Source organism: Gekko japonicus, unplaced genomic scaffold, assembly GCF_001447785.1.
Source record: "Gekko japonicus isolate JY-2015 unplaced genomic scaffold, Gekko_japonicus_V1.1 scaffold30, whole genome shotgun sequence".
In the NCBI taxonomy this organism is placed as follows: domain Eukaryota; kingdom Metazoa; phylum Chordata; class Lepidosauria; order Squamata; family Gekkonidae; genus Gekko; species Gekko japonicus.
This window is the reverse complement of record NW_015168045.1, coordinates 1,938,080-1,954,267: the sequence shown is the minus strand read 5'-3', so window position 1 is coordinate 1,954,267 and position 16,188 is coordinate 1,938,080. Positions and strand designations below refer to the sequence as shown.

Below are 16,188 nucleotides of genomic sequence, written 5' to 3'. Positions count from 1 at the left end.
GTTTCTCTAAGTCAATGATGTAACGGCATGTATTATCTGATTCTAAAGCTGAAGACTCTTCCTTTTAGCTCTAGAATTACACTGAGACCTGAGAAATACCTTTTGCACTTTCTTTAAATTAGGTTCCACTTGTTGATTGTTGAAATCCTTCTTGACATGTAGGTCCACATACCGTGGTGTGCGTGAGTTAAAGGCTACTGTTAACCTGTGCAGGGTTCGTCTAAGGGCTAATGTCCTCCTTACAGTCCTCCTGGAATTGTACCATTTTTGAAAAACAAATAGGAAACCCCCTTGTTTCTTGAAGAGGTTAAATCATAGGACAGCTAGGCTGCAGAACTTAGCCTATCTACAGCCATGTGAATATATTGATGTGTGTACATGGCTTTGGAATTCGATGCATCTCTCCAGCACATATCTTTTTGTATGTGCTGACCAGCTCATTCCTTTGAAGTGTACAGACAAGCCATATGGCATAAAAGAGCCTTTTAAAAGACTAGGCTGGTTGACCATAAAAAAAATCCCTGGATCATTATGAAAAAAACAATATTCTTGGCTAATATTGCCAGGTACCTTTCACAGCTTTTTACATAAACCTGAATGCTTTTGTTCTAACTATAGTAGTGGTTTCCAGCTTTTTCAGTATGGTGGTGACCCACAAGTCCAAATTTAGTTGGTATGGTGACCCATCCAGGGCTAGCCCAAGATTTTTGTCACCCTACTCCAGCTATGACATTGGCATCCATCTAGTTCAGCATTCCATTTTCTACAATGGCTAACCAGATGTTTTTGAGAAACCAAAAAAAATCACAAAAAGGGCACAGCTGCCCCATTATGAACCTCAAGCAAGTGGCATGCCGACATACACAGCCTTTGGATATGAAGGTTACATTCCAACCTTTGACCACCCTCTCCTCCATTATTCCCTCTAATCCCTCCTAAGGTTCTAAGCAACTAATTCTAGTAACCATTAGGACAAATTTTACTTGATCAACATATATAGACAGTGAAGAAAAAAATACCAGCTAGTGTATGACGTGGAAGATACTGCTTCCAGGATCAGATTTTGGTTTCCAGAATACAAAAGAAAATGGAAAGAGCAGGGGTGGCCATTAGAGAGGGTGTGTCCATGACCCATTTTCAGAGGCTTTGCAACCCAGTTTTGGGTCCCGACCCATAGGTTGGCAAATAGTGGTTTAGCTCAGTAAAGCAACCCTCAGTGGCTTAGTCTTCAGAATTTTTCTGTGATTTTTTTTTTCTGATTTAGATGACTGCGGCCATATTTAGTGCGTGAGAGCCTGCTTGACTTAGAGAGCAGGTATTGCTCCATTCACTTACATGGTAATACTTTCTTGTCAAGGTAGTTGTAGAGGCACGAAAAATAAGAGCTAGAAATACTATATTGCAAATTAAAGTGAGTATAATGAATAGTATTACCTTGTGGCTTAAAAATATTCCATTATATAATCAATGAGTGTTCAGGCCGCTATTGAAATTATTTTAAGCATTCAAAAAACCAACACCAAAACATGCTAACTGGTTACTATGGAGCAAGAATCAATATACTGTTCACGAGTAAACATTACCGTAAAGAACAGTTTAGTTTATTGGTTGAATTGGGGTAGAAGAAGATATTTTATGTATTCCAATGATGGTCATGTGTATCTATGCACAATAAATGTGTGATAGTTACTCATTTGTTGTGATAGATACAGATTTCTTTTGCAGTGTAGACCATCTGTTGCATGGATATCAGTTGTTTCCAGTACTCTGAATGACAGTAGTTTGGCATGACTTTCACAGGCCCTTGTTGAAACAGTATCTGTGACAACTTATTTTATTAGTAGTTCAGGGCAGGAACATTCATACCACCCTTTTAAGAAAATGATTTTTTTTTTCTGTATGTACCTCATACATCAATAGTGCTCACCTAATTTTCTAAATGTTTTTTCTATTTTTTGTGCATCACTTCCTTCAGCATTTTAGTGTATTTTCCCTGACTATATAAATACTGCATAAACAGAATTGTGTAGCAGTCCTCATGCATCAAGGCCTTTTGATATTGGGTAGAATTAATATAGCAATAAGGAAGAAAGCTATGTTTCTAAAACTATTTGGAAAGACCCTTACCAGTAAGAGATAATGACTTCAAATGTTACATAATGGTTGGGATTTGCTCTTTCCAGCAAGATAGGAAGAGGGTTCTGTGCTTTTATTTCCTGTGGTGCTAAAATATTGTACTTTTACAGGAATACTGTATGTCAGAATATTTAAGAATGAGTGGCGTTTATTGGGGATTGACAGTGATGGATCTTATGGGACAGCTGCATCGAATGAACAAAGAAGAAATTCTGGCATTTATCAAATCATGTCAACATGAATGTGGTGGAATAAGTGCAAGCATAGGTCATGATCCTCACCTGCTATATACACTTAGTGCTGTCCAGGTAAACTTATGAGCAAAGCTATTTTAGTGAATTAATTTGTTATAACTTTACCAAGCTGATATTTTGACACTATAATATTAATTATCCTATATTGTAGTAGTAAACCCTGACTTTTTGCTTCCTCTTATTATCTTACTTGGCCTAATCTATGTTCACCTGCTGGTTTTCAGTGAAGGAGATGGGGAGAATGCTAACAGAAGAAACATTTGGTCTGATCAATTTTATTGGTGAGCTGCTGTTGACTTCTTGTACATGATTGGTGGATTCCTCCTTCATGTACAGTTAAAATTAAATATGGCTTCTTAAATTAGTCTGTCATTTTCAGATATCTCTTTTCTTTAAGAGTGAAGCACTATCTGTAGTCAGACAAAAACAATATCTCAGGCTATTTCCGTGAATCTTAAAATACTAGGTTCAATTAATTTCATTGGAAGAAGGAAGTAGAGTATGGTTGTGGGTTGGGCAGGGCTGTGTACCTTTTGTACTGTTAAAGGAAGAACACTGCTACTTGTGGTGCAGGTCTTCTCAAGTCAATGATGAGGCTTGGATTTTTTTCTGAATCTTTTGCTGATGTGGTCTTAACACTAAGCTCTAGAATTACTCTGAGACTTGAGAACACTTCTGTGAATGTCTTGCATTTTGAGAGTTTCTGGTATCCTGCAGAAGAAAGTCCTAATACCAAATACCTTCTCAGGGCTGGAGCAAATTGAATGTTTAACAGGGGTGGATTGATTATTAAAACCACCAGGGTTGTCCTGGGTGAGATGAGTCTTACCTTTGCGCTGCAGCAATGGGTGAGGCAAGTTGACTACAGCCACCACCAGCAGCTAGCCCTTCTTTCATGGGGAAGGAAGGGCAGGGTCCTTTTCCCTGTGCTGTTTTGGTTTCCCAGTCTGCCCCTGTGGTTTAATCATGGTTGAGGATTGGAAGAGACTTTGATAGTCAGACTAGAATGTTAAAGCAGGTGCAAAAGACTAGGGGGAATCCATACACTTCCTTTTTTGTGGTTTGGCTTTTACGTAATTGCTAGCTTTGATTGAGGACCCTTTACATTATACTTTTTTTTCTGTACACATTTTTAAGGTGCCTGGAACAATAGTTTATGTTACACAGATCTGGTATCTGCATAACTGAAACTAAAACTGTAAACTTCTGTTATGATCCTCAGGAAGCTTGCATATGGATTATCCAGCTGATTACTGTGTAATAGCTTTCCCTGCAGATCTGCCTTGACGTTTAAAAAGACACTACAAGGAACTGCTTGAGACAGTTGTATGAATTCATATGTGGGAGTACTGAGAAAATCAATGTGTATGAGAACCAGTTAAACACTTAAATTATTCTGAATGCTGTTGGCATGTTCTATAAATGCTTTTAATTCTTGTAGAACTCTTAACTAGAATGGTTCTATATTGCAGATTCTTACTCTGTATGACAATCTACATGTTGTGGATATAAATAAGATAGTTGATTATGTAAAGAGTCTACAAAAGGAAGATGGGTCGTTCGCTGGAGACAAATGGGGTAACATCTATTTTTCAGATACAATTGGATTGCTGTTTTATTTTAAGAGTGGGGGGAAGTCCTTGTTCATTGTTTTGTACATGCTCTGTGAGGTTAAAGTGTAAAATGGATTGTGATAGTATTCCAGTAAAAGTTGTCAGAATAAATAGTTTTCATATGCGTTATGAGTTTAAATGTATTGTTACTGTTAATATTGTCTCACCCCTTTATCTTGATCATTTCTCTGAAGCCTGAGAATAATGTAGTTTTAGTACACTGAAAGACCTCATATTATTTGACTTTATTGTTTAGTGAGCTATGAAAGAAACTCTTACTTAAAATAGATAACACATTTGGTTATAAAAGTTATACCAAGAAAACATTTATGATGGAGTATAGAATAAATATAGGATGATTGTATTGATATTAATCATGAAGATAATCTTGAAGTGGGATTAAAGCTGAATGGGTGCAGCTTTGAATAGAATTACAGTTGGCTCTTTGTTGCTGCGTACATAGTATAGTATTGCAGCTTATTTTCTAAAGCCTCAGGTTTCAAGTTCTAGAACCATGTCACCAGTGCTTTCTATTTTGTTGCTATGGAAATATGTGTGCTCTAATACTAAGATTCTTTATTGATGCTTAGTCTAAAATGATCTTGACTTCAACATGAAAGTGCTCTTAATTATATCAGAATCTGTGATAAACAGTGAACTGCAAGCACGTTTAAGTGTGCCCTGGAAACTCTCAAACTCCTTTAGTATCACTATCAAAATGTTTGAGTGAACTGTAGTGGAACAATGCTTGTTGAAAGTAATTTTGTAGAAAGTATAAGAAAATAGAAATAGAGATCTATTTTTATAAATTTGCATTTTTCTCATTGCATGTGTTTGATTATTTGGGTAGTTCCTTAACAGATTAGGTATTAAGGTGCAAACTTAGAGTTATTTAAAACATTTTATGCTGCCTTTTCACCAAGAGTTTCATTTCTTCCTGCAGGAGAAATAGATACAAGATTTTCGTTTTGTGCAGTAGCAACACTAGCCCTTCTGGTAAGTTCTTTTGTCAGGAAAAATATGATTTTGGAAACACATGGATAAATTGCTGTGGACATAGTAGACTATTTAGTAAGCTATGTTTTTATTTACTTGGAAATAAAACAAATTTCTAGAGTATTACTAGCAAGCTAGCGACTGGTCAGAGATATTTCTGGGGACTGTAAACGAGACCCACAGTGTCAAAGTCGTGACAGCTCTGCCAATTACACAACTTGAAATTTGTTCCCTCATATTAGACACACAAGTGAATGAGGCTGCACCACCTTCTAAATCCACCCTATCCAAAACAAGTAGTGTGTAAAAGATTCAGGTCCTCTGCTTGATTATTATGCTTCCTCTCACCATCTACCTAAATATTCTTTCTGGTTTCTGGGGTCTTGGTTATGAGGCATGGAAGAAATCAGCTTCTCAAGAAAAAGTGGTTTGGTAAACTAAAGTACTGAGCAATGGAAGTTAATTGTATGATGTTTAGGACACTGAAGTTTGTTTTCCTTTGTATTATGAGAAAGTTTCGTTCTTACATAGTGCATAGAGTTATCTCGGGTAAGGAGGAACGGTTGGGAAACTTTCTCATACCCTGTGCAAGAGAACTAACACACTTCCCATTCCATTTTACCCACTTCCATAGGTAACAGTTTGTCATCTTGACTCTTCTTGGTATTAGGGTAGTACAAACTCATTACAGGGATTTACTGCATTTCAGGGTAAACTGGATTCAATTGATGTGGACAAAGCAGTAGAGTTTGTTTTGTCTTGCATGAACTTTGATGGAGGATTTGGTTGTAGACCAGGATCTGAATCTCACGCAGGACAGGTAAGCTGTGCTGTTTATATATACACTTAGCAAAGGATCTTGCACTACATAATGGTGCTCATTCTAGCATGCTGCCCTACTTAGATTTAAAAATATAATTTAACCCCCTGAACTACTACTGTCATCCCACAAATATCAGATGTAACCTAGAAAGAAATTAAGTTACCTTAGGCTCCATATGAAGTGATTATAAACATGTTGCTGTTTTCTATAAGCATATCTGGGAAGGGGAAAGAGAGAGACAGCCTGCTAATGATGAAGTTTCAAACTGGGAAGGAAGTCATAAAGATCAGGTTCCTGTCAATGTTGGTCTTAGTTTCTACGCTGCTAAATATCTTTAACAATTTGGATGAGGAACTGAAGAAACTAGGAACTAGAATTTGAAATGGGAGAATGAACTCAAAACAGGATATAAAATAAGCCTGCTTAATAAGTATAACTGTGTAGAAACAGATAAAAGGACTAATTGGGAGAAAGGACAAACAGTCTAACTTTATAGGTGCAGGCATGAAAGTGTACCACAGTGGTTGAAGGAGGTTTGGCTTGCCAGTAGGCCATGAAGTCTGGAACAAACCCATCTGTTTCATGGGCAAAAATAAATACTGGTGCAGGACCATCCTTAAGTTTGACCCTGTACATCAATAGAATATATAGTCTTGCTTGTTATATTTCTGTAAAGCAGGGGTGTCAAACATGCAGCCCATGGGTCAGATCAGGCTCCCGGAGGGCTGCAATCTGGCCCCCAAGGACCTGGTTGTTTTCTGCTTCATTTTCTAGTTCTGCTGCTGCTGCCGCCACTCTCTGTTGCACAGGAGAGAGAGAGGCAAGCCTCCCCTGTGTGATTGAGAGAGTCTGGTAAAGCACTGGCTGAGGTTCCACCCCCTCCTTCCTCCCAGGGGGAGGGAGGGACTGAGCCAGAGCTTGCTTTCTGGCCAGGCTACCTCAATCGTATACAGGAGACAAAAGGAAGCCTTTCTTTCCATCTACTGACTGAGGCTCCTCAAGGGAGGGAGGGAGAGCTTGCTTTGCTGGACTGCCTCAATAGTATGGGAGAAATACCAAGCACCTTTAAGACCAACAAAGTTCTGTTCAATGTATGAGCTTTTGTGTGCCTTGCTACAGTATGTGTGTGTGTTTTGTTGGGCTCCTTATGCCAGGGCTCATTTGGAGTACTGTGTACTGTTCTGGTCACCACACCTCAAAAAGGATATTATAGCATTGGGGAAAGTGCAGAAAAGGGCAACTAGAATGATAAAAGGGTTGGAACACTTTCCCTATGAAGAAAGGTTAAAACGCTTGCAGCTCTTTAGCTTGGAGAAACGACAACTGAGGGGTGACATGATTGAGGTTTATAAGATTATGCATGGGATAGGGCAGGTAAAGAAGGAAGTACTTTTTTCCCTTTCTCACAATACAAGAACTCGTGGGTACCAAATGAAATTGCTGAGCAGTCGGGTTAGAACAGATAAAAGGAAGTACTTCTTCACCCAAAGAGTGATTAACACATGGAATTCACTGCCATAGGAGGTGGTGGCGGCTACAAGCATGGACAGCTTCAAGAGGGAATTAGATACGCATATGGAGCAGAGATCCATCAGTAGCTATTAGCCACAAGGTATAGATAGGAATTCTCAGTCTGGGGCAAGTGATGCACTTTATTCTTGGTGCCGGGGGGGGGGTCAACAGTGGGAGGGCTTCTAGTGTCCTGTCCCCACTAGTGGACCTTCTGATGGCACCTGGTATTTTTGGCCACTGTGTGACAGAGTGTTGGACTAGATGGGCCATTGGCCTGATCCAACATTGGCTTCTCTTATGTTCTTTCCTGGGTGCAACTGGGTTTCCTCCCCCTTTTCACTGTATTCATGCCCTCATGATCCAGTCTCTCAGTAAGAAAGCAATGTGAACTGTTTTAGAGAAGGAATAACAATAAACCAGTGAGGTGGATTAAGCTGAGAGCGTGTGGCCAGACCAAGTTCACCAAGCACATTTCCTTTGTAGGAGGCTGTACTTATTTCTCTAGGGAAGACTATAGTTTTGTAGACAATCACATAGCCCTCAGTCTGTGTCAGGATGCCTTCTCATGTTCTTCACCAGCACATAAAGCAACGTACGTACAAAAACTCACAACGCCCAGCCATTTCATATTTTCCCCTGAGTCCCAGGCTCAGAACACTGAGCATGAGATTTCTGTAATGAATGTCAATAAATCAAAAGTAGGTTTGCAGCTTACAGATACTCAGCTGACAGCATACTCAAGATTGCTACAGCACAGACATTTTGATGAAATAATTCAGAGCAAGAGGTGTCAGTTATCATAGACTGTTAAATAGACAAAATATTGCAAGAGTGCTGGTGTTTTAAGCATGTTTTATTTAAAGTTTTAAAAAATCTTTTATTGTGTTTGTCTGTGTCCTTTATAAAGTTTATATCTCTGCTACCTGGCATTACATTTTATGACACGCATTGCCCGACCCAACAAGGTCTCATTTATGTCAGATCCAGTCCTCATAACAAATGAGTTCGACACCCCTGCATAAAGTGTCTCATCTCAGGACTTCTGTAGATTAAATTTACTTCATGCTTTTAAAGGTTCAACTTGGGTTGCACATTTTATTGCTGAAGATATGTGGGAGGTTGGTTAAAATATTTTGATATATTTTGTTGACTTAAAGCACTTGTGTGAAAAGCACTTGTGTGAATAGTTGGGGTTGTACACTGCTATCTTCCTTTGCCTTACCTGAGTAGCAATATTTTAAATAGACATGAACTTTATATCTGTAATTTTAGATCTATTGTTGCACAGGATTCCTGGCAATAACTGGCCAATTGCACCAAATAAATGCTGACTTGCTAGGATGGTGGCTTTGTGAACGGCAGTTGCCATCTGGTGGCCTCAATGGAAGGCCAGAAAAGGTATGGAATCATGTTTTCCATCTTAAAGTGTAATTTTTTTTTTCTGGAATAAGATAGGAACACTTGACATCTGTTGTAATTTTACTTTGTCCTTTCTCCAAAGAGCTCAGAGCAACAGTATATAGTTCTTCCCTCCTCTATTTTATCCTTATAGCAGCTCTGTAGTTTAGGCTAAGAATATGAGACTGCCCTATGGTAACCCAGTGATCTTCCTGGATGAATGGGAATTTGAGCCTGTGTCTTTCACTCTTATAGCATGCTGGCATTCTAAAGAGTGATTTTAATTTAATTTTAATTATAATTTTAGTTATTATCTGTAATGACAATTTCTCTTCTGCAGCTTTCTTAAAATATGCAATTGAAAGAAGAAATTGGGTTCCATAATTTAGCAATATACATTAAAATCATATTACTGCAATGAAACATGCTCTGGAAGCAGTTCATGTGTACATTATATTTAGGAAGCTGTTTCAAGCACATTAATAATCCTCTCATGGCATTAAAATTAAAAGCCTTCAGATCTATGGATTCAAGCATATTGTGATAGAATAAAAACTACAGTCCTGAAATGTCACCTGTGTGCTTACTGATTTACTACTCAATGCAGACTTATTGCAGAAAACCAATTAGCATGTATCTGCTTGTATCGGTGTTACAGGCAAATGTTTTGAAATATTTGTAATTCTTGTTTTAAAGCAGTATTTTAAAACTTCAAAGCAATCAAACATTCAAAAGCAACAGTTAATTAAAATTCAAAGACCAAGCCCAGCCAGCTTGATAGGTAACTCCATTTGTACTGTTTCCTTGGAGCTAGAAATACTAGAGAAAGCAGGTATCACTGGTAAATTGTAGAAATGCTGTTTAGATGTTGAAAACAGTGACAGACCTCAGTCAGCTTTTTAATAGTTCGCTTGTTAAGAAGAGAATCTGTAAAGGTGTGGTTAACATAAGATTCCAAAGCAATCTTTTAAAACAATTGTGTACCTGAAAAATAAGATTGTCAACAGGAGTGTCACATTTCACTTTAACATTTAGCAGTTTTTTGAGATTGGTTTTAATTTTTGTTTATTTTATTAATCCATTGAACTGTGGATTAGGAATGGGCACGAACCAGGAAAATGGAGGTTTGTGGTGGTCTCACAAACCTCCACAGATCTTCCCAGTTAACAAACTGGTTCACAAAGTTCAGGGGAAGATCAGATCTTCCCTCCCTCCTTTCAGCTGGCGGTGGCTCCCCGAGGTTAGCAGAATGGGGGGGAAGAGATCTTGCAAAAGCCATTTAAAGGGAACGTTGTGGCTTTTGCAAGCCATTACAGTGATTCTCTTTTGCAAAAGGGATCGCTGAAATGTCTTGTATCTATTTCAGCTAAATGGATGCAAACCATTTCAGTGTTCTCTCTCCCTCCCCTCCTCCTTCCCACCATGAACCCCACAAGCCTCCAAAATCATATGAAGGGTCGTGGATAGGGATGAGCATGAACCTCCGGTTCGCAAACCATGAACTGGCAATGTTAGTCACAAAATTAGTTTTGTGACGCGGTTTGTGCCCATCCCTACTTTGGATATCTTAAGCATAGGTCACTGTATCTGTGTCAGTCCAAATTCTGTTTCTTCTGGCCAAGGAAAAGCAGCACATCCAATGAAAAGACAACTTCGTTAAATAAAGAATGATTACTTAAGTTGTGCACTTGTTTGGTGAATGGAGTAGAAAAGATGCACAAGAAATTCCTGATGATTGTGCTATGTATGATAAGGAATAGTTTTCCTTCAGTCTTTGTATTTTGGTGTAACTGTTTCTTTTTAGACCAGATTGTTTATTGTTATTATTATTACTACCATTACAATTGTTCTCACATTGTCTGTCATTGTGTTTGCCAGTTACCAGATGTATGCTATTCATGGTGGGTGTTGGCATCTCTGAAAATCATTGGCAGGCTGCACTGGATTAACAGACAGAAATTACGCAGTTTTATCTTGGCTTGCCAGGATGAGGAGACTGGAGGATTTGCTGATAGGCCAGGAGATATGGCAAGTTTTCTACCTTCAATAGTTTTTACTTCGTAAGGTCTTCTGTGTGTGTTTGACATTTCTTAACTAATAACCAAGATTTGTCTTAACTATTCAGATTCCATGAAAATTCATTATTTAGTGGTATTAAATCCTTAAATCTACAAATGATAGACTTCTTCCCAAGTCATATTGCCTTCAGGTCAGCCTCTTGTATCTGATATATTTCTGTCTCTAGCATCACTCAGATCTGGACCAGATCTAAATGGGTGGTTGCTTCTAAGAACTAGTAAGTTCTAGTAAGAGCTGCAGAATACAGCTAATAAAATTAATTTATTACAGAAGTTAACCCTAATAGTCTGGAATCCAGCATTCCACATATAATTAGCTTTATTTTTTTATTTATTAATCCAGCATTCCACATATAATTAGCCCTCTACATGGGGCTGCCTTTGTCGCAAATCCGGAGGCTGCAACTGGTGCAGAATGCTGCGGCCAGGCTGTTAATGGGTCTCTCTAGGAGAGACCACATTCAGCCTGTGCTGAAAGCACTGCACTGGTTGCCAATAGCGTACCGGATTCGCTTCAAAGTGCTGGTTCTTACCTATAAAGCCCTATATGGTCTGGGTCCAGCCTACCTGAGGGACCGCCTTTCCCCATATGTTCCCCCAAGAGCACTACGGTCTGGGCCCCGAAATTTACTAACTGTGCCGGGCCCCAAAGATGCAAAACTGGCTGTCACAAGGACCAGGGCTTTTTCGGTGGTGGCCCCCACCTGGTGGAATGAGCTCCCGGAGGAGATGCGGGACCTGATGCAGTTCCGCAGGGCCTGTAAGACGGAGCTCTTCCACCAGGCTTTTGACTAGGGGCTGCCGCCGCCCCCCCTGTTAGGGAACTGAGGATTTTGAGCATTTTATGGTACCGAGATGGTTTTTATATTGTATATTATGTTTTTAAATGTTACTATAATGTATTTGATGTCTTATTACCGCGAGATTTCTTGCCTTGTGAGCCGCCCTGAGCCCTACGGGGGAGGGCGGGATATAAATTTAATAATAAATAAATAAAATAAATAAATATAGAGTTATGTGTGTCCACGGGATTCTTAGCACGCTTCTTCTTTGAATAGTCCTGTGCCTTAAAAAGCCCCCTACACACACACACAGAAAATCAGGGGACCTTCCGGAGTGACCTGCTTTGAGATGGAAAGGGCTGCCACCAGTGTTCCGTCTCAGCTGAGTTAGTGTGAGCTAGCTCACAGTTTTTTAGCCTCCAGCTCACACATTTTTGTCATAGCTCAGGAAGGATGGCTCCAGAGCAAACTAATTTATGCAGTAGCCAAAATCGCTTGCTCACAACTTTAATGCCAGTAACTCACAAAGTAGAATTTTTGCTCACAAGACTCCACAACTTAGAGGGAACATTGGCTGCCACCAGTGGAGGGGGGAGGCAGAATTCTGCTATGTGTGCAGCTCAGACTTCTTTGGATCCTGGCCTATTTAGAAACTTATTTAACATATTACCACTACCTCTTCTAGAAATTTTGTGCTGATGTTTTAATGTGCATTTTGGTACATTATAGGTGGATCCATTTCACACCTTGTTTGGAATTGCTGGACTCTCGTTACTGGGAGAAGAACGGATTAAGCCTGTGAATCCTGTGTTCTGTATGCCTGATGAGGTCCTTGACAGAATAAATGTACAGCCAGAACTTGTGAGCTAGTTTTTATCGTTGTACAGTGTTGTCATACTCGGCTGCTTTGAATTTTTCCATCAAATGACATTTTAAAATATGTTTACATGACAGATTACCACTTTACTGTCATTTTGTATGTGGACTGTATTCAGAGTTAATAAAATGAGTATTACATGTGCTTGAAGTTCTCCATAACAGATGTAGATATACATTTAAATTGTCTTTAAAAATGTGTGCTTCAGGGCTCTGTTCTGGTCCTGTTACTTCAGAATAACATACTGTATTAGGCACAGTAGATGAATACTTGAATTGTTTGACTTTATATTTATTAAACGATTGTTCACCCATCTTGATGATAGCGTGTATTGGACAGTGAATTGTCCCGAATACTGTTTTCATTAACAAAGAAATTTACTTGCATATGCCAGTGACACTTTATGCTCTTAAATTCCTGTTTAGGATTTGCCATAGTTTTTTAATCCGCTTTGAGTCACTTTGTCTTGTCCTACATTACAGTAGACATTTTGTGGTACTCAGATTATTGCTTTTTACTAGTGACATCCTTTAATAGTTCAAGTTCAAGTTAGCCTTTATTGGCATAAAATGAAGTTTAATAATGCAATCATGATGTACCTTGATATAAACTGATGCCCTTGCTGAATTTTTTGGAATTTGTTCCTTCACTCTAAAATATTTATTGCAATTGTGGAATCCCACTTTCAGTAGTATTTAGAACAGTTATGTATGTGTGTGTGTGTATATATATATATAGTCCAAAAATAAAGTTATAAAAGAATACTGTTTTCTGTAAAGTGAAATATCTATTTCCACTGGAATTCTAGAAGTGCCTCCATTTCACATTAGTTAAAGTTGAGCATTTGTAATTTGGCTGAAACCCTCTGTGTAAAATGGGATTCTGCTTGAAAAAATAAAGCTAATTATGAAGTAAAGTGGTTTATGACTTAAATTATTTATGGTCCACTAGAAGTGATAGAAATCTGCAGTTTTCTTTTTTCTTATTAATCTTTTGAGAAATTACAAACCTCTGTGAATTACCAAAAAAAGAGAAGACTTCTAATCCAAATGCTTCTGAATACTATGAGAAATTGGAACAACATGGCTTAGGCCACCCCTCTCCCTTCTGATTTCGATCTCGGACCTCTTCCTGTCATGTAATGGAGTAAGTGTAAGTTTAGTCCTCCATGTATCTTGTGAGTTGTGAACTGTTTAATTTATGTTGTTGTTGTTGTTGTTGTTGTATAAAGATTTTATTGACTCCCCTAAAAAGGGGAGGAGTTTCGCTTAAAAAGAAAGATAAGGAGGGTATATAGTGGGAGGAAGAGAAAGCTGAGTGATGTATTAACTGTTAGATTAAACTGTTAGTAATGTCCAATCATCAAAGGCTTCTTCTGCGTGTTGTCAAACATCTTTTTTCCATTCCAGTTACTTTCTGTATTAGTATGTTAGTAATGTTCCTTTGAATTTCTGTTAAAAAGTCTCTTCAGGGCACATTCAGAACCGCTTCTTTTACGTGCTGGTTACTTTTCCACTCTCAGTGACGGGAGGGGCTTCCTCTGTTTTTCTCTTGCCTCCGGCTTCTTCCCCTCCTCCTTCGGGTCGCTGTTAACTCTTTCAGTTCCTGTGCTGTAAGCTGTCTTCCTTTCATGCCATGCCCGGAGATCTCCAGCTTTGAGAATGGTATTAATTTCAATTTCGCTTTTATCCGCTCCCAGTCCCTTCGCTGGATTCTCCTCTTCAATTGTTGACTTTTATAAGCGCTCATGAGGCACTTTTCGCTGTCACAATTCAAGCTTTTCTTTTCCTTCACAATCCCCGTTGGATTCATAGCTATACACAGTCCAAATATTAAACAGCCGGCACTTACGTTGACACAAACGCCCAGACGGAAGTCCCTCCCTTCTCCGCTTGTCTTTACCCAGCTCCGACATCTTGTTTTTTATTTTTAGTAAAGTTTTTAAAATGCGCTCCAGGGAAACAAAACCTCTTGCTTATTTTCAAGTACATCAAAGGAAAACATCACTATTCGCTCAGTCCATTCACCCCCTCTTTTCTTTTTTTTCTTTCTCGCTTATAGAGGATTAATCTCCTCATTTTCCGCTGAAGGGGGGGGGGAAACGTTCTTAGTTCTTTTTCTCTGTATTTTGACAACTCACAGTTACGCCAGTCTTTTCTTTTCCATTTTTTTCGGATATTCGCTTCATCACTCGGTGACGCCCGGTGGTTCCGCTAAACCCCGTAGAACGGGGTCGCTCACGCAGCAAGGTCCAAAGGGGCAGGGCATGGCGAGAGTCTCAATCTCCGATCTTTCGACCGAAAGAGAGACTCCCCCCTAGAACGCCCTAATGCGCCCCGGATCCGAGCTCCTCTCCCCTGAGGGGCTCGTTCGGGTCTCCGCTTGCGTGGATTCCCTCCTCCACCGCGGGCGGGCAAGACGCCCTCGGGAGCGACCCGAGGATGCGTCTGCCTTTCGCGGGAGCCAGACCGGAAGCCCAATTTATGTTGTTTTTAATGTATTTGGTTTTATAGCACTTGTGCCTTGTAAGCCGCCCTGAGCCTGCATGCGGGGAGGGCGGGGTAGAAATGGAATTAAATAAATAAATAAATAAATAAAATGGTGACAGGATTAAGGAAGCACCTTGTGCATCATTATGTTCAAGTTCTGTTTGGACTGTTTATAGGAAAAACTTAATTTTCACCTTATACAGCTGAGTACCATTAAGCATCTGGGTTGGTCTTGCAGCAAGTTGCCATTTTTGGCTGCAGTGGAGGGGTAAGGCAATGAGTTTTAAACCGCCAGGTTACATGTTTTAGAGGCAGCCTAACATTATATTAAAAATTAGGTAAGAAGCTTGTTTTCCTAATTGGTAAGCCTCTATAAAATGAAAGCTACAACTTTTGGAAATTCAGTACTGATTTTATCCCCAGTGCTGTTCAACCTTCATGTTAAACCTTTGGCTGAGATCATCAGGAGGTTGTCATCAATATTTAAATAATTTTTTTAAAAAAACTTCACAATCTCATTATCTAATCTTCCTGACACAGCTCTGAAAGTCCTAGACCAGTGGCTTTAGGCTATGATTAAGGGGCTGAGGGTAGACAAACTGAACCTTAATCCAGGCAAGACAGAGGTACTGTTGCTTGGGAAGGCAGAGTGTTTGGCTGGTGGTGTTCTACAAGATGTAGATGAGCTTAAACAATCTTGGTAGATCAAGTTAAGGGCTTTGAGGTGCTCTTGGACCCAGCCTTGTTGATGGATATAGACAGACGACACTGTTGCTAGAAGTGACTTTCATTTATGTACTGTTCACAAGCTTTCCCCTAATTTAGACTCTGCAGATAGCTGTACTGATTCATGCTACTGAAATTCATGCTACCTCCAGATTGATTTACTGTAACTAGAGATGAGACGGTCCAGATTAGAAACAGAAACATTCAAGAACAGTGTTTTTCTGTACTTCTCTTCCCTTCACAGCGTAGGGTCCTTATAGTTACTCAATCACATCTCTTTGTATACTCCCAAACACTACATTCCTCAGTAAGCCTTCATCTTATAGTGCCTTCTCTTAGGATTGTTCTTATGGCAACAGGTAGGTCATGGACTTATTCTGTGATATGTCCAGTCCTTTGGAATAATTTACCAGGGCCGGTGCAGAGGGTGCTTTCACTGGCTGCATTAAGAAGGTATGTAAGAGGACGTTTGGGGGGTCAATTGTTCAATCAGATTTGGCCATA

General features: G+C 39.4%; 1 protein-coding gene across 1 annotated transcript in view; it reads left to right on the top strand.

The window, feature by feature from the left end:
• RABGGTB (Rab geranylgeranyltransferase, beta subunit) overlaps positions 1-13,280 on the top strand; it is a 16,770-nt gene extending 3,490 nt beyond the window's left edge. Inside the window, exons 3-9 of the mRNA XM_015414253.1 lie at positions 2,247-2,444; positions 3,863-3,968; positions 4,947-4,999; positions 5,709-5,819; positions 8,607-8,732; positions 10,611-10,760; positions 12,322-13,280. Of these exons, the coding sequence (XP_015269739.1) occupies positions 2,247-2,444; positions 3,863-3,968; positions 4,947-4,999; positions 5,709-5,819; positions 8,607-8,732; positions 10,611-10,760; positions 12,322-12,462 (885 nt within the window). The 3' untranslated portion in view covers positions 12,463-13,280. The remainder of the gene's footprint in view (positions 1-2,246; positions 2,445-3,862; positions 3,969-4,946; positions 5,000-5,708; positions 5,820-8,606; positions 8,733-10,610; positions 10,761-12,321) is intronic.
• Positions 13,281-16,188: the final 2,908 nt, after the last annotated feature.